Source organism: Colletes latitarsis, unplaced genomic scaffold (assembly GCF_051014445.1).
Source record: "Colletes latitarsis isolate SP2378_abdomen unplaced genomic scaffold, iyColLati1 scaffold0013, whole genome shotgun sequence".
NCBI classification, from domain to species: Eukaryota; Metazoa; Arthropoda; class Insecta; order Hymenoptera; family Colletidae; genus Colletes; species Colletes latitarsis.
The window spans coordinates 19,803,833-19,830,326 of record NW_027488368.1 but is presented as its reverse complement, the minus strand read 5'-3'; the positions used below and the strand labels follow the sequence as shown (position 1 = coordinate 19,830,326).

Sequence of the window (26,494 nt, the reverse complement as noted above, 5' to 3'; positions counted from 1 at the left end):
AACAGCGCGGCCCTCCCTCCCATCCTCCCTCCTCCTCCACCGCCGCGTCCCTCGGCGGAGGTAAATAAGCGGAGTGCGGCGGCAGTGGTGCGGGGCACCGCGGGCCCCTCCACCCGCACTCCGCCCGTGAAGAAGTCCCCGTCCTCCTCAGAAGACGATCTTCTGAGGAGGATTGGGGACATGATTGATGGCAAGCTGGCCGCCTTCCGGGAGGAGCTCCTCGCCGGAAGAGCGGTCAGCAGGAAGGCGGTGCCTCCCCGACCTGTTCCGGTGCAGTCGGGGAAGGCAAAAAAGGGCGGAGTGAAGGCTCCGCCCAGCGTTGCGGCACCAGGGCCCCGGGTCGCGACCCCCAAGGGGGGTGGTGTACCCGTGGTCGCGGTGGTCGCGTCCTCCACGGCACCCTCCCAAGGGGGGGTGGCGTGGAGTGAGGTGGTAGGGCGGAAGGCGAAGCGGGCGGCGAGGAAGGCCTCGCAACCGCAGCCTCCGCCTCCGCCGCCGGCGGCCAAGGTAAAGGCCGCGAAGGTCGGGAAGGCACGACCAGGTCGTCCCCCAAAAACGGCAGCGGTGACGCTGACCGTTGCGCAGGGGGGCGACCTGACCCTCGCGGAGGCGATGCGGCTCGCCAGGGAGAATATCTCCCTGGAAGAGCTGGGCATCGCCTCCGTGAGGGCGAAGAGGGCCGTGACCGGGGGTCTCTTGCTGGAGATCCCCGGTGCAGAAGGCGGCGCGAAGGCGGATCGTCTCGCCCAGAGGCTCCGAGAGCAGCTGGGCGAGCGAGGTGTCCGGGTCGCCCGGCCCACGAAGCGCACGGAGATGCGCGTTTGTGGGCTGGACGACTCGGTCAGCGCACAGGATGTGTCCCGTGCCCTTGCGAGGGCGGGGGACTGTCCTGTGGAGGACCTGCGGATCGGAGAGATCCGCAGGTCGCCCTCCGGCCTCGGGTCGGTGTGGGCCCGGTGCCCCCTCTCCGCCGCCCGTAAGGTGGAGGAATCCGGGAGGGTGTTGGTGGGGTGGGTTTCGGCGCGAGTGGAAATCCTCGCGCCGCGCCCGCTCCAGTGTCACCGCTGCCTCGAATTGGGGCACGTGAGGCAGTGGTGCACCTCGCCGGTGGACCGCAGCGGTCAGTGTTACCGCTGCGGTACCAAAGAGCACCGTGCGAGCCAGTGCTCGGCGGGCCCCCACTGCCCGCTGTGTGCGGACATGGGGAGGCCAGCCGATCACAGGGTGGGGAGCAAGAAGTGCTCCCCCCCCTCCCGGAAGGAGAGGAAGAGGCGGGCTGCACCGGCTCTGGTGCCGAGGGCGGTGGCATCGTCCTCCATGGAAGTGGACGGTGCTACGGGGACGGACGGCCGGGAGGAGGCTGGCGCGGCCATTAATTAATGCCGCCCCGCCTCCTCCTCCAGGCCAACCTCAACCACTGCCGCGCGGCACAGGACTTGATGTCCCAAGTCCTCGCGGAGTGGGGGGTTGGCCTGGCGGTCGCCGCCGAGCCGTACCACGTCCCTGATCACCCTCATTGGGTGGGCGACGCGGACGGCTTGGTGGCGACTGTATGGGTAGGGGGCGACGGGTCCCCACCGTTCTCCTTGTTGGAGCGCGGTCGGGGATTCGTCACCGTGGACTGGGGGGGAGTCGCTGTGGTGGGGTGCTACATTTCGCCCCGTAGCGGTCACGCTGCGTTCGAGCTGTACTTGGCCGAGGTCGCGGCATGCGTGCAGCGCTACGCGGCCCGGCCGGTGCTGGTCCTGGGGGATTTTAATGCCAAGTCGGTGGCTTGGGGATCCCCCAGGACCTCCGTTCGCGGCGGGATCCTGGGCGATTGGGCGGCGGGGCTCGACCTCCGGGTATTGAACCGGGGGTCGGAGCACACATGCGTGCGGCGATATGGGGGTCCATCGTGGATGTTGGATTCGCGACCCCCAACGCCGTGCGCATGGTGTCGGGTTGGCACGTGGTCGCGGGGGCAGAGACACTCTCCGATCACCGGTACATCCGGATGGAGGTCTCTGCCTATGCTGCGTCGGGTGCAGAGGCGCATGGCGCTCAGGGTCGTCCGCGGGTATCGGACCATGTCACATGAGGCGGCGACGGTTCTAGCGGGGATGCCGCCCATGGACCTGCTCGCGCGGTCGCACGCGGTGATGTACCGGCACCGCGTCGACCGTCGCGCGGGGGTGGGGGCGGTCCCGGGCGGGCAGGAACCTGCTTGGGGCGATTTGAAGCGCCAGGCCCGGCAGTCCGTGTTGCTCGCGTGGCAGGAGCGGCTGGCTCTGCCAACCGCGGGGCACCGGACTGTCGGGGCTGTTCGGCCACTCCTGAAGGAGTGGCTGGACAGAGGCCATGGCAGCCTCACCTACCGGCTGGCACAGCTATTTTCCGGGCATGGCAGTTTCGGAAGATACCTGTGCCGGATAGGGAAGGAGCCGACGGCGCGTTGCTGCCACTGCGACGCTGAGCAGGACACGGCGGATCATACCCTGGAGGTATGCCCCGCGTGGGAGGGGGAGCGCCGTGTCCTGGTCGGCGTCATCGGGCGGGATGTCTCGCTGCCGGGCGTGGTGCGCGCCATGCTCGGCAGCGAGGAGAAGTGGAGGGCCGTGGCCTCCTTCTGCGAGAACGTAATGTTGCAGAAGGAGGCCGCGGGGAGGGAGCGCGAGCTTCAGCGGCGCGCTGAAGCTCGCGCTCGTGCGGTGGCCCGAGATCGTCGCCCGGTCGCGAGGCGTCGCGGGCGGCCGCCTCGGCGTGGCGGATGACCTAGGCTGGGAGGGGGGTCCTGAGGGGACCCTCCTCCCGCCAGGCGGCGCCGGGTCGGACCGGTTGGGGGTAGGAGTGCCTCCCCCTACCGGTCCGACGCAAGGGGAGGCACCCTCGGCGGTCTGGTGCGGCCACGAACGCCCGGCCGTCGAGCGGTGGAAACGGGGTCGCGGGCGGTTGCGAGTTGGGGCTCGCAGCCGCCACTAAACGCGGCCCCGGGACGGATAGCGGCGGGATGGAGTGGCCCCGTCCCGCCGCTATGAGGCAGTGTGTCTACTGGGGGGACCGATTGTCCCCCCGGGGGATGGGCGCGAAAGCGCGGGCACGGGGACGATACCGGAAGAATGCTTCGAGCGATTCCCGGTATCCTCCCAAAGCGTGCCGAAGGGTCACCGTGGGGTTTTTAGTGGGTAGGTCCCGCGCCTGTCGTTGTACGGGCGCGGGGAATCCCACACACCCCTCCCACCTCTCCCCAAGGAGGTGGGAGGGAGTCTTTCGAAGATTTTCCCCACGACAAAAAAAAAAAAAAAAAAAAAAAGTATGAGTCTGATGAGTGAAAATCCCCGGCCTAACCTAGACCTAACATGCGTTATCCTCAAAAATATTGATCGAAACCAGGTTTAATCGACTGTTTCAGTGTGGTACCACACTACTACGTGACCCAAACCGGAAAAAACCCAGGATCTGTTCAACAAGTATGTGAAAAACGCGAAAGTATGAGCCTGATGAGGGCAAATCCCAGACCTATACCAGACCTAACTTACGTTATCCTCTAAAATATTGATCGAAACCAGGTTTAATTGACTGTTTCAGTGTGGTACCACATTACTACGTGATCCAATCCAGAAATATCCCAGGATCTAGCCATGAGGTATGAGATATATGCGAAAGTATGAGCCTGACGAGAGCAAATCCTAGACCTAACCCAGACCTAACATGCGTTATCCTCTAAAATATTTATCAAGACCAGGTTTAACTGAATGTTTCAGTGTGGTCCCACATTACTACGTGATCCATACCAGAAAAAACCCAGGATCTGTTCAACAAGTATGTGAAAAATGCGAAAGCATGAGTCTGATGAGGGCAAGGCCCAGGCCTAACCTAGACATAACTTTCGTTATCCTCTAAAATATTGATCGAAACCAGGTTTAGTGGGCTGTTTCAGTGTGGTACCACATTACTGCGCGATCCAAGCCAGAAAAAACCCAGGATCTGTTCAACAAGTATGTTTACCATCGACCCACGGGCGAAAGGGAGCAGGGATCAGATGGGAGTACAGACAAAACAGGCAATACTTTGTATGTCATAGATTTATTCAGGAATTTTACAATTTCTTGTTCCTTATATCTCTTAGGTATTCGAAAGTCGATCAGCGTGCCGACCCCGAATGCCGTCCCATTAGCGATTTGAAAGTTTTACCATATTGTCATAGTGACCACCGATTAATGCCAAAACCAAATCCGGAACTCTTGCCATCGAGTTCACCCATGCACTCGACCTCGCAAGGCACCAGTTGCGAGGAACGCTCAACAATCGTCTACGCGACATTGTACCGTCCAGCCAGGGAACAATGACGCAGTAGTCGACATCGGAGCACGAGCTTTGGGAATTATAATATGCCAAATTAGAGATGCCGATACACGCCCGAACAGCCAGGGAATGTGCCAAAATTAATCAACAAACAAATCGCTATGGGACAACCCGGGCCGAGGCCGCTCGACCTTCCAATCCTTCGATACTTACATGCCGTTTCCCGACCGAATCGCGACTGTTCCCGTCCTTCTCGTAATCACCGCGCTTATCTACCTATTTCCCCACTCCAAATGAATCCACCACCACGAAAATTGTAAATGAAACGAAAACGAAATTTGTACTTATATTAGTGATCAAACCAGCAGACGTGTTAAACAATTAAACCTAAAAACTTATTAATTGTGTTGTCAACAAATTCCCCCTCCCGTGTCTGAGATGTCTTACTCAGCACTAATATCCATGGGTTTCAGCACAATTAATTTCGAAACTGGTCTAATAATTTTGCCTTTCGTTGTCTTAATTTCGGCCACCCGTACTCGCCCGTCCCTTCCAGGAAACGTGATTGTGACTATTCCGCGTGGCCATATGTTTCTAGGCAGCTGAGAATCAACAATGAGGACCAAGTCTCCTACTGCTAGGGGTTGCACCTCTTGATGCCAGCGACGCCTTTTTATCAGTGTGGGAAGATATTCTTTGACCCAACGCGACCAGAAATGATCAGCTAGGTTCTGTGCTATCCTCCACTGCTTGCGTAAATTTTGGCCTTCTCTGCCGCCTAGTCCCACTGCCAATGGGTTAATAGAAGATGTTCCAATCAAAAAATGGTTTGGTGTTAAACTTTCTCCATCTCTGTGGTCTACGGATACGGATGTTAGTGGCCTACTATTTACAGTATGTTCAGCCTCTGCTAACATCGTGGCCAGCGTTTCCTCACGAGGTGCCCTTTCTTTCAGGATGATTCTCAGGGTGATTTTGACCGACTTAACTAAACTTTCCCAACAACCACCCATATGAGGAGCCCCCGGAGGAATAAAACGCCACTCCACGCCCTTGCTCATAGCTCTATCCCTCAGCGTATCGCAGTCTAAGTCCGTTACAAGCCTTTTCAATTCGGCGTGAGCTCCTCTTAAGTTGGTACCATTGTCTGAATATATTATAGTCGGGAACCCACGCCGAGCGGCCATACGCGAAAGAGCCATAATCGTAGCATCCGTTGTCAAAGTGGATGCTATTTCAATATGGATAGCTCGGATATTCAAACAAGTAAATAATACGCCCCATCGTTTCTCGCGCCTCCTACCTACCGTGACTTCCATAGGACCAAAATAATCAATTCCACAATTGGTGAATGGTCTTACATGATGATCTATTCGCACGCTTGGCAGATCTGCCATCCGAGGTATTTGCGGTGTTTTCTTATTCATACGACATACTTGGCATCGACTTGCAACAGTTTTTACAGTTGGTCGTAATCTTAAAATCCAAAACGATTGCCTCAATTCGTTGACCACCGTCTCCGTACTGCCATGATTTGCCTTTTGATGATAGTGTAATATCAGAAGGCGTGTATATCGGTGACCTCCATCCAATATTACTGGTTCTTTCATAGTGTGCGGTACCCCTTCGGCTGCCGATATTCGCCCACCGAGCCGAATGAGTCCGACTTCATCCAAAAATGGTGTTAATTGATGTAGTCGGCTTTTACAGCTTATTACTCCTCCATGGTTTAATGTATGCAATTCTTCTGAAAAACTATCTCGCTGACACTGGGCCGACCATTTTCTCACTGCCCACTGTACATGTACATTAGTTAATGGGACCTTCTTCTTAGCTAAGCAACATTCACTGAAAACTAGTAGCCAAGCTGTGCTGCGGATTAACCGAAACCATGAAGAAAATCGCTCAATTTGAGGTAGCTCCAATCTTCCAAAGTCCACATTTGCTCCTACAAACTCCGGCCTAAGTTCTTCTCTAGGACCTGGCACGGTGGTTCTTGGTTGGGCATGCCAAAAACGTTCATTATTGCGCAAAAATTCTGGTCCCGAAATCCATCTGGATTTCTCTAAGGGCATTGGACCGTTTTCGCGCGTTGCGTCGTCGGCTGGATTCTCCTTTGAGGGAATCCATTGCCATTCGTTCTGACTAGTTAGGTCATCTATTTCACCCAAACGATGAGCCACAAACGCTTTGTACGTTCGGTAATCCGACCGCAACCAACTTAACACTGTGCACGAGTCCGTCCAAAAAACTCTTTTGGTTATTTTCCTGCTATGTTCTTGTTGTACGGTACGAGCTATGCGACTGGCAAGCAATGCGGCTTGTAGTTCTAGACGCGGGATAGAAATGGGTTTCAATGGGGAAACACGACATTTGCCCAAAATAAATGTGACGGTTGTTATTCCATCTTCGTATACGTCGCGCCAGTAGGCCACTCCTGCATACGCCTTTTCACTGGCGTCACAAAATACATGAAGCTCTGTAGCACAAATAGTCGCATTTCGCTGCAAGTAGCAACGGGGTATGGAGAAGTGTTTTATATGTTGCAGATCTTGGATCCATCTCTTCCATTCTACGTATTCAGTATCCTTCAACACTTCGTCCCATGCGATAGTGCTACGCCAGCTGTTCTGCAGTAGAATTTTACTTCTAATAGTAAAGGGACTAAGAAATCCGTAGGGGTCGAACACGGACATAATCACGCTTAACATTTGTCGTTTGGTGGGTTTCTGTTCTCCAGTTAATATTTCCCGCTGAATTCGTTTCAGACTCAAGTTGAAGGATAGCCTATCTTCGTCAGGATTCCATTTAATGCCTAACACCCTTTCCGTCGGATGTTGATCAAACGCGAGATTTACTTTCAAACGTGACCGTTTCTCGCTGGGCAGACTGTCTAATACCATTCGGCTATTGCATGTCCAATTTCGTATGTCGAAACCACCTCTGCGATGAATTTCAGTAACTTCGCGAATAAGTTTAACGGCTTCTTCAATAGTGTCAGCACCATCGATGTAGTCGTCCATGTAGTGATATTTCATTATGGCTTCCGCTGCTTTAGGGTATTCCAGTTCCAATTCTTTTGCATTAACGTTCTTGACAAACTGAGCTGAGCAAGGTGAAGATGTCGCGCCGAATATCAGGAAAGTCATTACATATACGTCTGGTTCCTTGGCTCTGTCCATCCCACGCCATAGAAAATGTTGTGCGAACTGGTCTTCCGGACGTATTTTTATTTGAAGGAACATTTCCTTGATGTCCGCGGTAAAGGCAATACGTTTCTGTCGAAATCGAAGTAATGATCCTAACAGCGAATTAAGCATGTCTGGTCCCGGCAGCAGTGCATCGTTCAAACATGTCCCATGGTATACTGCCGCGGCATCGAACACAACGCGTAATTTTTCTGGTTTATTTACATTTCTTACTCCAAAATGCGGTAGGTACCATACTCGCGTATCGTTTACTACAGGTAGAATTACTTTAGACGCGTAACCACAATCTAGAAAATGTTGAATTTGTTCACAATATTGTGCCGCAAATTTAGGATCTTTATCCATCTTACGCTCCAGGCTTTTAAGTCGAGTCACTGCGTATTGCTTATTATTCGGAAACTCAATCGCATCAGACCTCCATAACAATCCTGTTTCCCATCGATCATTTACCCTTCGCGTTGTTTTCTTTAATATTTTCTCCGCTCGCACGATTAACACGTTATTCCTCGGTTTTTCACTAACGCCTAGGGATTCTATATTAAAATGGTGTTTGACCACCTCGTTTAGCCGACTGTCACGGAAGTGATTATTATTTCGTTCTCTCATTTCAGTTAACTGCAGCATAGTTAATTCGTTTTCTTCGTTTGCACCGCATGGCAAATGCCCATGTATCGTCCACCCAAGATTTGTGTATGATGCTACTGGTGCTTGTCTCCCCGACTCCCTTACTTCAAGTGATGTAATCAAATCCCAATGATCTTGACCTATCAAAATTTCCGGGGTCACGTTAGAATAACCTTCGATGTTTAAATCTTTTAAGTGTCGATGCTTCTTTACTTCGCTCACGTGTAATGTCTGAGAGGGCAGTGATAAACTCCGTATTGTTCTAGCTACTATCTGAAAGGTCTTTACACTGTTTTTGCCTCTAATATCAAAATCGACGCTTTTACTTTTCATCGAAACGGTTCCCATTCCCCCTACTCCTCTTAACTGTAAAAAAGTTGGTCTACCTGCTGACCCGATTTTATTCGCTGCCGATGCGTCAACTAAAGTTATTGTGGATCCTTCATCCAAGAGGGCATATGTCTGTAAATCCCCGCGTGCTCCGGTGATTACTACTGGCACTACTTTCAAGAGGATTCCCTTACAGCTCGTCTGTCAAGTATTTGCAGTAACTTCTACCGACTCCGAGCTTCCAGGTACCGGAGATAGCGGTAAATTATTCCTCACCACTGTGGTACTCGTTGAACGCCCATTTGCGTGTAGAAGTTTATGATGGGCCCGTTTACACGTCGCAAATCCGCACCCTTTAGCTCCGCAACGAATACTACGATGTCTTCCTACCAGGCATCGGAAACATACTCCTTTCTGTCGCGCCCATTCCCATCGTTGGGGTACAGCTAAGCTACTAAATCGTCGGCAACCGGTAACCATATGATTTTCCGTTAAACAGTAATTGCAACGACTAATTACTTTCCTGTTGGGCGAAAGTATCTTTGAACTATCCGTTGTTGCTGTTAAAACGGTTGCTTTAGATTCTGCAGTGCGTTTAGTCTTATCGCGTATGTACAGTTTTCCTTCTCGTGGGTACCGAACGTTAGGAGTTATTAAGTTACTAGTCCCAGCTTTGCAAGCAATCTCAGCTTCAAAAAATAGGAATTTTGCAAGTACAACTAATTTAGGCTCATTTCCTTCATTATTCTCATTCAAGAACCTATTATATTGGTAAATCATGTTCATTGGTAATTTTCGCAGTATCTCCGAATTCAAGTCGGGACTCTGCAGATAACCAATGTGATTAACTGCTTGCAAAGCCGCTACGCAGTTCTTAACTGTGGTAGCAAACGTCACCAGGTTTCCACCTATACCGCCAATACGGGGAAGATTCTTTATGTCTTCGACAATCTTTGTAGCTACGACGTCGGGGTTACCGAACCTTAGTTCTAGGGTCTCCATTATTTGACGTACGTCGCTTGCCGTCACCATAAGAGACGCTACTGCATCGCGTGCCGGACCACGCAGACACGCATACAACCGCGAAACGTTTTCTTCTTCGGAATATCCTCCCTTCTACGTCGTCAAATCGAACACACGTTTAAATCTTGCCCATTCCACAGTGTCTCCATTAAATATCGGTAGCTCCCCCTTAGATGTTAAACGGTTTAATAATTGTCGCGATGAATCTCCCGTTGCTGATCTACCCTGGATGGCCTCAATTGTGCGGCTCAAAACATCTGTCAGTTTTGAAATTCCAGAAGTTTCATTCCTCTGCATGTTCGGAACACTGTCTACCGCGCGTTGATAATGGCTGGATGCGGCTGTCGCATTTCGTTCCGCTTGATCTGCTTGGCCGCCTATTTGTCGCGTGTAATTGTTAACTGACGTCTCTCGATGGTTATCGGTGAAATTAGATACGTGAGCCGATGACTTCTCGAGCCAGGCGCGTATCGAGCGATTAGTGTTGTTGTCTTGACTACATCCCTGGTTTGCGTCTGGACGTGGTACTAAGGAACTTCGATCACTACTTCCACCATTTGTCCCTTCCTCCAGTTGAGCTATCTCTAACTCTAACCTCTCGTCAATCAATTCCAGTTCAACCTTTTCCTTTTCTTCGAGCAACTTTCGACGAACCTTCGCACGCTGTTCCGCCGCTTGAATTTCCAATCGCCTCTTTCGAAGCGACGATGAAGTTGAAGCGGCTTGCGAGGCCACCGAGTGCACGGTGCCACCTGCTGGATTTGGCTGCGATGCTAGCACGGCAGAATCTCGTAGACCTGCTTCCTCGTCTGGTTGCTCCACAATAGCACGTTTCCCACGCAGTGGGTGACAGGCAGGCCGTCCCGATCGTATAGCCATTCCAGTCCTGGTTGTAAGTGGACGTCCTCTGCTTCCCCCTGGTCGACTCGATTTCGAGCGTTTCGTCGATGACATAGTAGCACTCGATATGTGTTGCAGAAAACACGAAATAAACCACGATAAATGATACAATGCTAGAACATTGGATCTTCCACAGCCTTCAAGCATTCTCCGAAACATACACCAATTATCACCGCAGTTACCCCAAACGTCCCGGCCCCCATCGCCCACAGATCGCTGGCTCATATCCGGCTCGAAGGACCATTGTTTACCATCGACCCACGGGCGAAAGGGAGCAGGGATCAGATGGGAGTACAGACAAAACAGGCAATACTTTGTATGTCATAGATTTATTCAGGAATTTTACAATTTCTTGTTCCTTATATCTCTTAGGTATTCGAAAGTCGATCAGCGTGCCGACCCCGAATGCCGTCCCATTAGCGATTTGAAAGTTTTACCATATTGTCATAGTGACCACCGATTAATGCCAAAACCAAATCCGGAACTCTTGCCATCGAGTTCACCCATGCACTCGACCTCGCAAGGCACCAGTTGCGAGGAACGCTCAACAATCGTCTACGCGACATTGTACCGTCCAGCCAGGGAACAATGACGCAGTAGTCGACATCGGAGCACGAGCTTTGGGAATTATAATATGCCAAATTAGAGATGCCGATACACGCCCGAACAGCCAGGGAACGTGCCAAAATTAATCAACAAACAAATCGCTATGCCGCTTCCCGACCGAATCGCGACTGTTCCCGTCCTTCTCGTAATCACCGCGCTTATCTACCTATTTCCCCACTCCAAACCACCACGAAAATTGTAAATGAAACGAAAACGAAATTTGTACTTATATTAGTGATCAAACCAGCAGACGTGTTAAACAATTAAACCTAAAAACTTATTAATTGTGTTGTCAACAAAGTATGTGAAAAATGCGAAAGTATGACCCTGATGTGGGCAAATCCCAGACCTATCCCAGACCTGACTTGCATTGTCCTCTAAAATATTGATCGAAACCAGGTTTAATTGACTGCTTCAGTGTGGTACCACATTACTACGTGATCCAATCCAGAAATAGCCCAGGATCTAGCCATGAAGTATGAGAAATATGCGAAAGTATGAGCCTGATGAGGGCAAATCCTAGACCTAACCCAGACCTAACATGCGTTATCCTCTAAAACATTTATCAAGACCAGGTTTAATTGATTGTTTCAGTGTGGTCCCACATTACTACGTGATCCAAACCAGAAAAAACCCAAGATCCGTCCAACAAGTATGTGAAGAATGCGAAAGAATGAGTCTGATGAGTGAAAATCCCAGGCCTAACCTAGACCTAACATGCGTTATCCTCAAAAATATTTATCGAAACCTGGTTTAATCGACTGTTTCAGTGTGGTACCACATTACTATGCGATCCAAACCAGAAAATAGCCCAGGATCTATCCATGAAGTATAAGAAATATGCGAAGGTATGAGCCTGATGAGGGCAAATCCTAGACCTAACCCAGACCTAACATTCGTTATCCTCAAAAATATTTATCAAGACCAGGTTTAACTGAATGTTTCAGTATGGTACCACATTACTACGTGATCCATACCAGAAAAAACCCAGGATCTGTTCAACAAGTATGTGAAAAATGCGAAAGCATGAGTCTGATGAGGGCAAATCCCAGACCTATCCCAGACCTAACTTGCGTTATCCTCTAAAATATTGATCGAAACAAGGTTTAATTGACTGTTTCAGCGTGGTACCACATTACTACGTGATCCAATCCAGAAATAGCCCAGGATCTAGCCATGAAGTATGAGAAATATGCGAAAGTATGAGCCTGATGAGGGCAAATCCTAGACCTAACCCAGACCTAACATGCGTTATCATCTAAAATATTTATCAAGACCTGGTTTAATTGATTGTTTCAGTGTGGTACCACATTACTATGTGATCCAAACCAGAAAATAACCCAGGATCTGTTCAACGAGTATGTGAAGTGTGCGAAAGTATGAGTCTGATGAAGTCAAATCCCAGATCTATCCCAGACTTAACTTGCGTTATCCTCTAAAATATTGATCGAAACCGGGTTTAATCGACTGTTTCAGTGTGGTACCACATTACTACGTGATCCAAACCAGAAAAAACCCAGGATCAGTTCAACAAGTATGTGAAAAACGCGAAAGTATGAGCCTGATGAGGGCTAATCCCAGACCTATCCCAGTCCTAACTTGCGTTATCCTCTAAAATATTGATCGAAACCAGGCTTAATTGACTGTTTCAGCGTGGTACCACATTACTACGTGATACAATCCGGAAACAGCCCAGGATATAGCCATGAAGTATGAGAAATATGCGAAAGTATGAGCCTGATGAGGGCAAATCCTAGACCTAACTCAGACCTAACATGCGTTATCATCTAAAATATTTATCAAGACCTGGTTTAATTGATTGTTTCAGTGTGGTACCGCATTACTACGTGAACCATACCAGAAAAAACCCAGGATCCGTTCAACAGGTATCTGAAGAATGCGAAAGTATGAGTCTGATGAGTGAAAATCCCAGGGCTAACCTAGACCTAACATGCGTTACCCTCAAAAATATTGATCGAAACCAGGTTTAATTGACTGTTTCAGTGTGGTACCACATTACTATGTGATCCAATCCAGAAAAAACCCAGGATCCGTTCAACAAGTATGTGAAAAACGCGAACGTATGAGTCTGATGAGGGCAAATCCCAGACCTATCCCAGACCTAACTTGCGTTGTCCTCTAAGATATTGATGGAAACCAGGTTTAATTGACTGTTTCAGTGTGGTACCACATTACTACGTGATCCAATCCAGAAATAGCCAAGGATCTAGCCATGAAGTATGAGAAATATGCGAAAGTATGAGCCTGATGAGGGCAAATCCTAGACCTATCCCAGACCTAACATGCGTTATCATCTAAAATATTTATCAAGACCTGGTTTAATTGATTGTTTCAGTATGGTACCACATTACTACGTGATCCATACCAGAAAAAACCCAGGATCTGTTCAACAAGTATGTGAAAAATGCGAAAGCATGAGTCTGATGAGGGCAAATCCCAGACCTACCCCAGACCTAACTTGCGTTATCCTCTAAAATGTTGATCGAAACAAGGTTTAATTGACTGTTTCAGCGTGGTACCACATTACTACGTGATACAATCCAGAAACAGCCCAGGATCTAGCCATGAAGTATGAGAAATATGCGAAAGTATGAGCCTGATGTTGGCAAATCCTAGACCTAACCCAAACCTAACATGCGTTATCCTCTAAAATATTTATCAAGACCAGGTTTAATTGAATGTTTCAGTGTGGTACCACATTACTACGTGAACGAAACCAGAAAAAACCCAGGATCCGTTCAACAAGTATGTGAAGAATGCGAAAGTATGAGTCTGATGAGTGAAAATCCCAGGGCTAACCTAGACCTAACATGCGTTACCCTCAAAAATATTGATCGAAACCAGGTTTAATTGACTGTTTCAGTGTGGTACCACATTATTATGTGATCCAATCCAGAAAAAACCCAGGATCCGTTCAACAAGTATGTGAAAAACGCGAACGTATGAGTCTGATGAGGGCAAATCCCAGACCTATCCCAGACCTAACTTGCGTTGTCCTCTAAGATATTGATGGAAACCAGGTTTAATTGACTGTTTCAGTGTGGTACCACATTACTACGTGATCCAATCCAGAAATAGCCCAGGATCTAGCCATGAAGTATGAGAAATATGCGAAAGTATGAGCCTGATGAGGGCAAATCCTAGACCTAACCCAGACCTAACATGCGTTATCATCTAAAATATTTATCAAGACCTGGTTTAATTGATTGTTTCAGTGTGGTACCACATTACTATGTGATCCAAACCAGAAAATAACCCAGGATCTGTTCAACGAGTATGTGAAGTGTGCGAAAGCATGAGTCTGATGAGGGCAAGGCCCAGGCCTAACCTAGACATAACTTTCGTTATCCTCTAAAATATTGATCGAAACCAGGTTTAGTGGGCTGTTTCAGTGTGGTACCACATTACTGCGCGATCCAAGCCAGAAAAAACCCAGGATCTGTTCAACAAGTATGTTTACCATCGACCCACGGGCGAAAGGGAGCAGGGATCAGATGGGAGTACAGACAAAACAGGCAATACTTTGTATGTCATAGATTTATTCAGGAATTTTACAATTTCTTGTTCCTTATATCTCTTAGGTATTCGAAAGTCGATCAGCGTGCCGACCCCGAATGCCGTCCCATTAGCGATTTGAAAGTTTTACCATATTGTCATAGTGACCACCGATTAATGCCAAAACCAAATCCGGAACTCTTGCCATCGAGTTCACCCATGCACTCGACCTCGCAAGGCACCAGTTGCGAGGAACGCTCAACAATCGTCTACGCGACATTGTACCGTCCAGCCAGGGAACAATGACGCAGTAGTCGACATCGGAGCACGAGCTTTGGGAATTATAATATGCCAAATTAGAGATGCCGATACACGCCCGAACAGCCAGGGAATGTGCCAAAATTAATCAACAAACAAATCGCTATGGGACAACCCGGGCCGAGGCCGCTCGACCTTCCAATCCTTCGATACTTACATGCCGTTTCCCGACCGAATCGCGACTGTTCCCGTCCTTCTCGTAATCACCGCGCTTATCTACCTATTTCCCCACTCCAAATGAATCCACCACCACGAAAATTGTAAATGAAACGAAAACGAAATTTGTACTTATATTAGTGATCAAACCAGCAGACGTGTTAAACAATTAAACCTAAAAACTTATTAATTGTGTTGTCAACAAATTCCCCCTCCCGTGTCTGAGATGTCTTACTCAGCACTAATATCCATGGGTTTCAGCACAATTAATTTCGAAACTGGTCTAATAATTTTGCCTTTCGTTGTCTTAATTTCGGCCACCCGTACTCGCCCGTCCCTTCCAGGAAACGTGATTGTGACTATTCCGCGTGGCCATATGTTTCTAGGCAGCTGAGAATCAACAATGAGGACCAAGTCTCCTACTGCTAGGGGTTGCACCTCTTGATGCCAGCGACGCCTTTTTATCAGTGTGGGAAGATATTCTTTGACCCAACGCGACCAGAAATGATCAGCTAGGTTCTGTGCTATCCTCCACTGCTTGCGTAAATTTTGGCCTTCTCTGCCGCCTAGTCCCACTGCCAATGGGTTAATAGAAGATGTTCCAATCAAAAAATGGTTTGGTGTTAAACTTTCTCCATCTCTGTGGTCTACGGATACGGATGTTAGTGGCCTACTATTTACAGTATGTTCAGCCTCTGCTAACATCGTGGCCAGCGTTTCCTCACGAGGTGCCCTTTCTTTCAGGATGATTCTCAGGGTGATTTTGACCGACTTAACTAAACTTTCCCAACAACCACCCATATGAGGAGCCCCCGGAGGAATAAAACGCCACTCCACGCCCTTGCTCATAGCTCTATCCCTCAGCGTATCGCAGTCTAAGTCCGTTACAAGCCTTTTCAATTCGGCGTGAGCTCCTCTTAAGTTGGTACCATTGTCTGAATATATTATAGTCGGGAACCCACGCCGAGCGGCCATACGCGAAAGAGCCATAATCGTAGCATCCGTTGTCAAAGTGGATGCTATTTCAATATGGATAGCTCGGATATTCAAACAAGTAAATAATACGCCCCATCGTTTCTCGCGCCTCCTACCTACCGTGACTTCCATAGGACCAAAATAATCAATTCCACAATTGGTGAATGGTCTTACATGATGATCTATTCGCACGCTTGGCAGATCTGCCATCCGAGGTATTTGCGGTGTTTTCTTATTCATACGACATACTTGGCATCGACTTGCAACAGTTTTTACAGTTGGTCGTAATCTTAAAATCCAAAACGATTGCCTCAATTCGTTGACCACCGTCTCCGTACTGCCATGATTTGCCTTTTGATGATAGTGTAATATCAGAAGGCGTGTATATCGGTGACCTCCATCCAATATTACTGGTTCTTTCATAGTGTGCGGTACCCCTTCGGCTGCCGATATTCGCCCACCGAGCCGAATGAGTCCGACTTCATCCAAAAATGGTGTTAATTGATGTAGTCGGCTTTTACAGCTTATTACTCCTCCATGGTTTAATGTATGCAATTCTTCTGAAAAACTATCTCGCTGACACTGGGCCGACCATTTTCTCACTGCCCACTGTACATGTACATTAGTTAATGGGACCTTCTTCTTAGCTAAGCAACATTCACTGAAAACTAGTAGCCAAGCTGTGCTGCGGATTAACCGAAACCATGAAGAAAATCGCTCAATTTGAGGTAGCTCCAATCTTCCAAAGTCCACATTTGCTCCTACAAACTCCGGCCTAAGTTCTTCTCTAGGACCTGGCACGGTGGTTCTTGGTTGGGCATGCCAAAAACGTTCATTATTGCGCAAAAATTCTGGTCCCGAAATCCATCTGGATTTCTCTAAGGGCATTGGACCGTTTTCGCGCGTTGCGTCGTCGGCTGGATTCTCCTTTGAGGGAATCCATTGCCATTCGTTCTGACTAGTTAGGTCATCTATTTCACCCAAACGATGAGCCACAAACGCTTTGTACGTTCGGTAATCCGACCGCAACCAACTTAACACTGTGCACGAGTCCGTCCAAAAAACTCTTTTGGTTATTTTCCTGCTATGTTCTTGTTGTACGGTACGAGCTATGCGACTGGCAAGCAATGCGGCTTGTAGTTCTAGACGCGGGATAGAAATGGGTTTCAATGGGGAAACACGACATTTGCCCAAAATAAATGTGACGGTTGTTATTCCATCTTCGTATACGTCGCGCCAGTAGGCCACTCCTGCATACGCCTTTTCACTGGCGTCACAAAATACATGAAGCTCTGTAGCACAAATAGTCGCATTTCGCTGCAAGTAGCAACGGGGTATGGAGAAGTGTTTTATATGTTGCAGATCTTGGATCCATCTCTTCCATTCTACGTATTCAGTATCCTTCAACACTTCGTCCCATGCGATAGTGCTACGCCAGCTGTTCTGCAGTAGAATTTTACTTCTAATAGTAAAGGGACTAAGAAATCCGTAGGGGTCGAACACGGACATAATCACGCTTAACATTTGTCGTTTGGTGGGTTTCTGTTCTCCAGTTAATATTTCCCGCTGAATTCGTTTCAGACTCAAGTTGAAGGATAGCCTATCTTCGTCAGGATTCCATTTAATGCCTAACACCCTTTCCGTCGGATGTTGATCAAACGCGAGATTTACTTTCAAACGTGACCGTTTCTCGCTGGGCAGACTGTCTAATACCATTCGGCTATTGCATGTCCAATTTCGTATGTCGAAACCACCTCTGCGATGAATTTCAGTAACTTCGCGAATAAGTTTAACGGCTTCTTCAATAGTGTCAGCACCATCGATGTAGTCGTCCATGTAGTGATATTTCATTATGGCTTCCGCTGCTTTAGGGTATTCCAGTTCCAATTCTTTTGCATTAACGTTCTTGACAAACTGAGCTGAGCAAGGTGAAGATGTCGCGCCGAATATCAGGAAAGTCATTACATATACGTCTGGTTCCTTGGCTCTGTCCATCCCACGCCATAGAAAATGTTGTGCGAACTGGTCTTCCGGACGTATTTTTATTTGAAGGAACATTTCCTTGATGTCCGCGGTAAAGGCAATACGTTTCTGTCGAAATCGAAGTAATGATCCTAACAGCGAATTAAGCATGTCTGGTCCCGGCAGCAGTGCATCGTTCAAACATGTCCCATGGTATACTGCCGCGGCATCGAACACAACGCGTAATTTTTCTGGTTTATTTACATTTCTTACTCCAAAATGCGGTAGGTACCATACTCGCGTATCGTTTACTACAGGTAGAATTACTTTAGACGCGTAACCACAATCTAGAAAATGTTGAATTTGTTCACAATATTGTGCCGCAAATTTAGGATCTTTATCCATCTTACGCTCCAGGCTTTTAAGTCGAGTCACTGCGTATTGCTTATTATTCGGAAACTCAATCGCATCAGACCTCCATAACAATCCTGTTTCCCATCGATCATTTACCCTTCGCGTTGTTTTCTTTAATATTTTCTCCGCTCGCACGATTAACACGTTATTCCTCGGTTTTTCACTAACGCCTAGGGATTCTATATTAAAATGGTGTTTGACCAGCTCGTTTAGCCGACTGTCACGGAAGTGATTATTATTTCGTTCTCTCATTTCAGTTAACTGCAGCATAGTTAATTCGTTTTCTTCGTTTGCACCGCATGGCAAATGCCCATGTATCGTCCACCCAAGATTTGTGTATGATGCTACTGGTGCTTGTCTCCCCGACTCCCTTACTTCAAGTGATGTAATCAAATCCCAATGATCTTGACCTATCAAAATTTCCGGGGTCACGTTAGAATAACCTTCGATGTTTAAATCTTTTAAGTGTCGATGCTTCTTTACTTCGCTCACGTGTAATGTCTGAGAGGGCAGTGATAAACTCCGTATTGTTCTAGCTACTATCTGAAAGGTCTTTACACTGTTTTTGCCTCTAATATCAAAATCGACGCTTTTACTTTTCATCGAAACGGTTCCCATTCCCCCTACTCCTCTTAACTGTAAAAAAGTTGGTCTACCTGCTGACCCGATTTTATTCGCTGCCGATGCGTCAACTAAAGTTATTGTGGATCCTTCATCCAAGAGGGCATATGTCTGTAAATCCCCGCGTGCTCCGGTGATTACTACTGGCACTACTTTCAAGAGGATTCCCTTACAGCTCGTCTGTCAAGTATTTGCAGTAACTTCTACCGACTCCGAGCTTCCAGGTACCGGAGATAGCGGTAAATTATTCCTCACCACTGTGGTACTCGTTGAACGCCCATTTGCGTGTAGAAGTTTATGATGGGCCCGTTTACACGTCGCAAATCCGCACCCTTTAGCTCCGCAACGAATACTACGATGTCTTCCTACCAGGCATCGGAAACATACTCCTTTCTGTCGCGCCCATTCCCATCGTTGGGGTACAGCTAAGCTACTAAATCGTCGGCAACCGGTAACCATATGATTTTCCGTTAAACAGTAATTGCAACGACTAATTACTTTCCTGTTGGGCGAAAGTATCTTTGAACTATCCGTTGTTGCTGTTAAAACGGTTGCTTTAGATTCTGCAGTGCGTTTAGTCTTATCGCGTATGTACAGTTTTCCTTCTCGTGGGTACCGAACGTTAGGAGTTATTAAGTTACTAGTCCCAGCTTTGCAAGCAATCTCAGCTTCAAAAAATAGGAATTTTGCAAGTACAACTAATTTAGGCTCATTTCCTTCATTATTCTCATTCAAGAACCTATTATATTGGTAAATCATGTTCATTGGTAATTTTCGCAGTATCTCCGAATTCAAGTCGGGACTCTGCAGATAACCAATGTGATTAACTGCTTGCAAAGCCGCTACGCAGTTCTTAACTGTGGTAGCAAACGTCACCAGGTTTCCACCTATACCGCCAATACGGGGAAGATTCTTTATGTCTTCGACAATCTTTGTAGCTACGACGTCGGGGTTACCGAACCTTAGTTCTAGGGTCTCCATTATTTGACGTACGTCGCTTGCCGTCACCATAAGAGACGCTACTGCATCGCGTGCCGGACCACGCAGACACGCATACAACCGCGAAACGTTTTCTTCTTCGGAATATCCTCCCTTCTGCGTCGTCAAATCGAACACACGTTTAAATCTTGCCCATTCCACAGTGTCTCCATTAAATATCGGTAGCTCCCCCTTAGATGTTAAACGGTTTAATAATTGTCGCGATGAATCTCCCGTTGCTGATCTACCCTGGATGGCCTCAATTGTGCGGCTCAAAACATCTGTCAGTTTTGAAATTCCAGAAGTTTCATTCCTCTGCATGTTCGGAACACTGTCTACCGCGCGTTGATAATGGCTGGATGCGGCTGTCGCATTTCGTTCCGCTTGATCTGCTTGGCCGCCTATTTGTCGCGTGTAATTGTTAACTGACGTCTCTCGATGGTTATCGGTGAAATTAGATACGTGAGCCGATGACTTCTCGAGCCAGGCGCGTATCGAGCGATTAGTGTTGTTGTCTTGACTACATCCCTGGTTTGCGTCTGGACGTGGTACTAAGGAACTTCGATCACTACTTCCACCATTTGTCCCTTCCTCCAGTTGAGCTATCTCTAACTCTAACCTCTCGTCAATCAATTCCAGTTCAACCTTTTCCTTTTCTTCGAGCAACTTTCGACGAACCTTCGCACGCTGTTCCGCCGCTTGAATTTCCAATCGCCTCTTTCGAAGCGACGATGAAGTTGAAGCGGCTTGCGAGGCCACCGAGTGCACGGTGCCACCTGCTGGATTTGGCTGCGATGCTAGCACGGCAGAATCTCGTAGACCTGCTTCCTCGTCTGGTTGCTCCACAATAGCACGTTTCCCACGCAGTGGGTGACAGGCAGGCCGTCCCGATCGTATAGCCATTCCAGTCCTGGTTGTAAGTGGACGTCCTCTGCTTCCCCCTGGTCGACTCGATTTCGAGCGTTTCGTCGATGACATAGTAGCACTCGATATGTGTTGCAGAAAACACGAAATAAACCACGATAAATGATACAATGCTAGAACATTGGATCTTCCACAGCCTTCAAGCATTCTCCGAAACATACACCAATTATCACCGCAGTTACCCCAAACGTCCCGGCCCCCATCGCCCACAGATCGCTGGCTCATATCCGGCTCGAAGGACCATTGTTTACCATCGACCCACGGGCGAAAGGGAGCAGGGATCAGATGGGAGTACAGACAAAACAGGCAATACTTTGTATGTCATAGATTTATTCAGGAATTTTACAATTTCTTGTTCCTTATATCTCTTAGGTATTCGAAAGTCGATCAGCGTGCCGACCCCGAATGCCGTCCCATTAGCGATTTGAAAGTTTTACCATATTGTCATAGTGACCACCGATTAATGCCAAAACCAAATCCGGAACTCTTGCCATCGAGTTCACCCATGCACTCGACCTCGCAAGGCACCAGTTGCGAGGAACGCTCAACAATCGTCTACGCGACATTGTACCGTCCAGCCAGGGAACAATGACGCAGTAGTCGACATCGGAGCACGAGCTTTGGGAATTATAATATGCCAAATTAGAGATGCCGATACACGCCCGAACAGCCAGGGAACGTGCCAAAATTAATCAACAAACAAATCGCTATGCCGCTTCCCGACCGAATCGCGACTGTTCCCGTCCTTCTCGTAATCACCGCGCTTATCTACCTATTTCCCCACTCCAAACCACCACGAAAATTGTAAATGAAACGAAAACGAAATTTGTACTTATATTAGTGATCAAACCAGCAGACGTGTTAAACAATTAAACCTAAAAACTTATTAATTGTGTTGTCAACAAAGTATGTGAAAAATGCGAAAGTATGACCCTGATGTGGGCAAATCCCAGACCTATCCCAGACCTGACTTGCATTGTCCTCTAAAATATTGATCGAAACCAGGTTTAATTGACTGCTTCAGTGTGGTACCACATTACTACGTGATCCAATCCAGAAATAGCCCAGGATCTAGCCATGAAGTATGAGAAATATGCGAAAGTATGAGCCTGATGAGGGCAAATCCTAGACCTAACCCAGACCTAACATGCGTTATCCTCTAAAACATTTATCAAGACCAGGTTTAATTGATTGTTTCAGTGTGGTCCCACATTACTACGTGATCCAAACCAGAAAAAACCCAAGATCCGTCCAACAAGTATGTGAAGAATGCGAAAGAATGAGTCTGATGAGTGAAAATCCCAGGCCTAACCTAGACCTAACATGCGTTATCCTCAAAAATATTTATCGAAACCTGGTTTAATCGACTGTTTCAGTGTGGTACCACATTACTATGCGATCCAAACCAGAAAATAGCCCAGGATCTATCCATGAAGTATAAGAAATATGCGAAGGTATGAGCCTGATGAGGGCAAATCCTAGACCTAACCCAGACCTAACATTCGTTATCCTCAAAAATATTTATCAAGACCAGGTTTAACTGAATGTTTCAGTATGGTACCACATTACTACGTGATCCATACCAGAAAAAACCCAGGATCTGTTCAACAAGCATGTGAAAAATGCGAAAGCATGAGTCTGATGAGGGCAAATCCCAGACCTATCCCAGACCTAACTTGCGCTATCCTCTAAAATATTGATCCAAACCAGGTTTAATGGACTGTTTCAGTGTGGTACCACACTACTACGTGATCCAAACCAGAAAAAACCCAGGATCTGTTCAACAAGTATGTGAAAAACGCGAAAGTATGAGCCTGATGAGGGCAAATCCCAGACCTATCCCAGACCTAACTTGCGTTGTCCTCTAAGATATTGATGGAAACCAGGTTTAATTGACTGTTTCAGTGTGGTACCACTTTACTACGTGATCCAAAGCAGAAAAAACCCTCGATCAGGTCAACATGTATGTTAAAACTGCGGAAGTATGACCCTGATGAGAGCAAATCCCAGACCTAACCTAGACTTAACATGAATTGTTCTCTAAAATATTGATCAAAACCAGGTTTAATTGACTGTTTCAGTGTGGTACCACATTACTACGTGATCCAATCCAGAAATAGCCCAGGACCCAGCCATGAAGTATGAGAAATATGCGAAAGTATGAGCCTGATGAGGGCAAATCCTAGACCTAACCCAGACCTTACATGCGTTATCCTCTAAAATATTTATCAATACCAGGTTTAAATGATTGTTTCAGTGTGGTCCCACATTACTACGTGATCCAAACCAGAAAAACCCAGGATCTGTTCAACAAGTATGTGAAGAATGCGAAAGTATGAGCCTGATGAGGCCAAATCCCAGACCTATCCCAGACCTAACTTGCGTTATCCTCAAAAATAATTATCAAGACCAGGGTTAACTGAATGTTCCAGTGTGGTACCACATTACGACGTGATCCATACCAGAAAAAACCCAGGATCTGTTCAACAAGTATGTGAAAAATGCGAAAGCACGAGTCGGATGAGAGCAAATCCCAGGCGTAACCTAGACATAACTTTCGTTATCCTCTAAAATATTGATCGAAACCAGGTTTAGTGGACTGTTTCAGTGTGGTACCACATTACTACGTGATCCATACCAGAAAAAACACAGGATCTGTTCAACAAGTATGTGAAAAATGCGAAAGTATGACCCTGATGTGGGCAAATCCCAGACCTATCCCAGACCTAACTTGCATTGACCTCTAAGATATTGATGGAAACCAGGTTTAATTGACTGTTTCAGTGTTGTACTTCATTACTACGTGATGCAATCCAGAAAAAGCCCAAGATCTAGCCATCAAGTATGAGAAATATACGATAGAATGAGCCTGATGAGAGCAAATCGCAGACCTAACCTAGACGAAACATGAATTATTCTCTAAAATATTGATCAAAACCAGGTTTAATTGACAATTTCAGTGTGGTACCACATTACTACGTGAACCAAACCATAAAAAACCCAGGATCTGTTCAACAAGTATGTGAAGAATGCGAAAGTATGAGTCTGATGAGTGAAAATCCCAGGGCTAACCTAGACCTAACATGCGTTATCCTCTAAAATATTGATCCAAACCAGGTTTAATGGACTGTTTCAGTGTGGTACCACTTTACTACGTGATCCAAAGCAGAAAAAACCCTCGATCAGGTCAACATGTATGTTAAAACTGCGGAAGTATGACCCTGATGAGAGCAAATCCCAGACCTAACCTAGACTTAACATGAATTGTTCTCTAAAATATTGATCAAAACCAGGTTTAATTGACTGTTTCAGTGTGGTACCACATTACTACGTGATCCAATCCAGAAATAGCCCAGGACCCAGCCATGAAGTATGAGAAATATGCGAAAGTATGAGCCTGATGAGGGCAAATCCTAGACCCAACCCAGACCTTACATGCGTTATCCTGTAAAATATTTATCAATACCAGGTTTAAATGATTGTTTCAGTGTGGTCCCACATTACTACGCGATCCAAACCAGAAAAACCCAGGATCTGTTCAACAAGTATGTGAAGAATGCGAAAGTATGAGTCTGATGAGTGAAAATCTCAGGCCTAACCTAGACCTAACATGCGTTATCCTCAAAAATATTGATCGAAACCTGGTTTAATCGACTGTTTCAGTGAGGTACCACATTGCTACGTGATCCAAACCAGAAAATAACCCAGGATCTGTTCAACGAGTATGTGAAGTGTGCGAAAGTATGAGTCTGATGAGGGCAAATCCCAGACCTATCCCAGACCTAACATGCGTTATCCTGTAAAATATTGATCCAAACCAGGTTTAATGGACTGTTTCAGTGTGGTACCACACTACTACGTTATCCAAACCAGAAAAAACCCAGGATCTGTTCAACAAGTATGTGAAAAACGCGAAAGTATGAGCCTGATGAGGCCAAATCCCAGACCTATCCCAGACCTAACTTGCGTTATCCTCAAAAATATTTATCAAGACCAGGGTTAACTGAATGTTCCAGTGTGGTACCACATTACGACGTGATCCATACCAGAAAAAACCCAGGATCTGTTCAACAAGTATGTGAAAAATGCGAAAGCACGAGTCGGATGAGAGCAAATCCCAGGCGTAACCTAGACATAACTTTCGTTATCCTCTAAAATATTGATCGAAACCAGGTTTAGTGGACTGTTTCAGTGTGGTCCCACATTACTACCTGATCCAAACCAGAAAAAACCCAGGATCTGTCCAACAAGTATGTGAAGAATGCGAAAGTATGAGACTGATGAGGGCAAATCCCAGGCCTATCCTAGACCTAACATGCGTTATCCTCAATAATATTGATCGAAACCAGGTTTAATCGACTGTTTCAGTGTGGTACCACATTACTCCGTTATCGAAACCAGAAAAAACCCAGGATCTGCTCAAGAAGTATGTGAACAATACGAAAGTATGACCCTGATAAGGGCAAATCCTAGACCTAACCTAGACCTAATATGTGTTATCCTCTAAAATATTAATCGAAACCAGGTTTAATCGACTGTTTCAGAGTGGTACCACATTACTACGTGATCGAAACCAGAAAAAACCCAGGATCCGTTCAAGAAGTATGTGAAGAATGCGGAAGTATGAGTCTGATGAGTGAAAATCCTCGGCCTAACCTAGACCTAACATGCGTTATCCTCAAAAATATTGATCGAAACAAGGTTTAATGGATAGTTTCAGTGTGGTACCACACTACTACGTGATCCAAACCAGAAAAAAACCCAGGATCTGTTCAACAAGTATGTGAAAATCGCGAAAGTATGAGCCTGATGAAGGCAAATCCCAGACCTATACCAGACCTAACTTACGTTATCCTCTAAAATATTGATCGAAACCAGGTTTAATTGACTGTTTCAGTGTGGTACCACATTACTACGTGATCCAATCCAGAAATAGCCCAGGATCTAGCCATGAGGTATGAGAAATATGCGAAAGTATGAGCCTGACGAGAGCAAATCCTAGACCTAACCCTAACCTAACATGCGTTAACCTCTAAAATATTTATCAAGACCAGGTTTAACTGAATGTTTCAGTGTGGTCCCACATTATTACGTGATCCAAACCAGAAAAAACCCAGGATCCGTTCAACAGGTATGTGAAGAATGCGAAAAAATGAGTCTGATGAGTGAAAATCCCAGGCCTTACCTAGACCTAACATGCGTTATCCTCAAGAATATTGATCGAAACCTGGTTTAATCGACTGTTTCAGTGTGGTACCACATTACTATGTGATCCAAACCAGAAAATAGCCCAGGATCTATCCATGAAGTATAAGAAATATGCGAAAGTATGAGCCTGATGAGGGCAAATCCTAGACCTAACCCAGACCTAACATGCGTTATCCTCTAAAATATTTATCAAGACCAGGTTTAACTGAATGTTTCAGTGTGGTCCCACATTACTACGTGATCCATACCAGAAAAAACCCAGGATCCGTTCAACAAGTATCTGAAGAATGCGAAAGTATGAGTCTGATGAGTGAAAATCCTCGGCCTAACCTAGTCCTAACATGCGTTATCCTCAAAAATATTGATCGAAACCAGGTTTAGTAGACTGTTTCAGCGTGGTACCACATTACTACGTGATACAAACCAGAAAAACCCAGGATCCGTTC

At 46.8% G+C, this 26,494-nt stretch overlaps 2 protein-coding genes across 2 annotated transcripts; both read right to left on the bottom strand.

Annotated features, from left to right (window-relative positions):
- Window positions 1-4,727: 4,727 nt before the first annotated feature.
- LOC143350681 (uncharacterized) lies at window positions 4,728-10,349 on the bottom strand. The gene is made up of 3 exons (XM_076782703.1): window positions 9,695-10,349; window positions 8,967-9,355; window positions 4,728-8,390 (listed from the first exon to the last, which is right to left on the bottom strand). Exons 1-3 carry the CDS (start codon window positions 10,347-10,349, stop codon window positions 4,728-4,730), a joined length of 4,707 nt encoding a protein of 1,568 aa, XP_076638818.1.
- Window positions 10,350-15,197: 4,848 nt separating this feature from the next.
- LOC143350680 (uncharacterized) lies at window positions 15,198-20,819 on the bottom strand. Its single transcript, XM_076782702.1, has 2 exons — window positions 19,437-20,819; window positions 15,198-18,860 (listed from the first exon to the last, which is right to left on the bottom strand). Exons 1-2 carry the CDS (start codon window positions 20,817-20,819, stop codon window positions 15,198-15,200), a joined length of 5,046 nt encoding a protein of 1,681 aa, XP_076638817.1.
- Between the last annotated feature and the right edge of the window lie 5,675 nt (window positions 20,820-26,494).

What these genes read in the sequence shown, in the direction of transcription:
- LOC143350681 (XM_076782703.1), bottom strand. Translation starts at nt 10,349, where the DNA reads ATGGCTATACGATCGGGACGGCCTGCCTGTCACCCACTGCGTGGGAAA. An exon ending in CACAATTGAGGCCATCCAGG is followed by an intron (nt 9,356 to 9,694) that starts GTAGATCAGCAA and finishes TTGGCGGTATAG; the next exon opens with GTGGAAACCTGGTGACGTTT. An exon ending in TACTTTCGCCCAACAGGAAA is followed by an intron (nt 8,391 to 8,966) that starts GTAATTAGTCGT and finishes AAGACCTTTCAG; the next exon opens with ATAGTAGCTAGAACAATACG.
- LOC143350680 (XM_076782702.1), bottom strand. Translation starts at nt 20,819, where the DNA reads ATGGCTATACGATCGGGACGGCCTGCCTGTCACCCACTGCGTGGGAAA. An exon ending in TACTTTCGCCCAACAGGAAA is followed by an intron (nt 18,861 to 19,436) that starts GTAATTAGTCGT and finishes AAGACCTTTCAG; the next exon opens with ATAGTAGCTAGAACAATACG.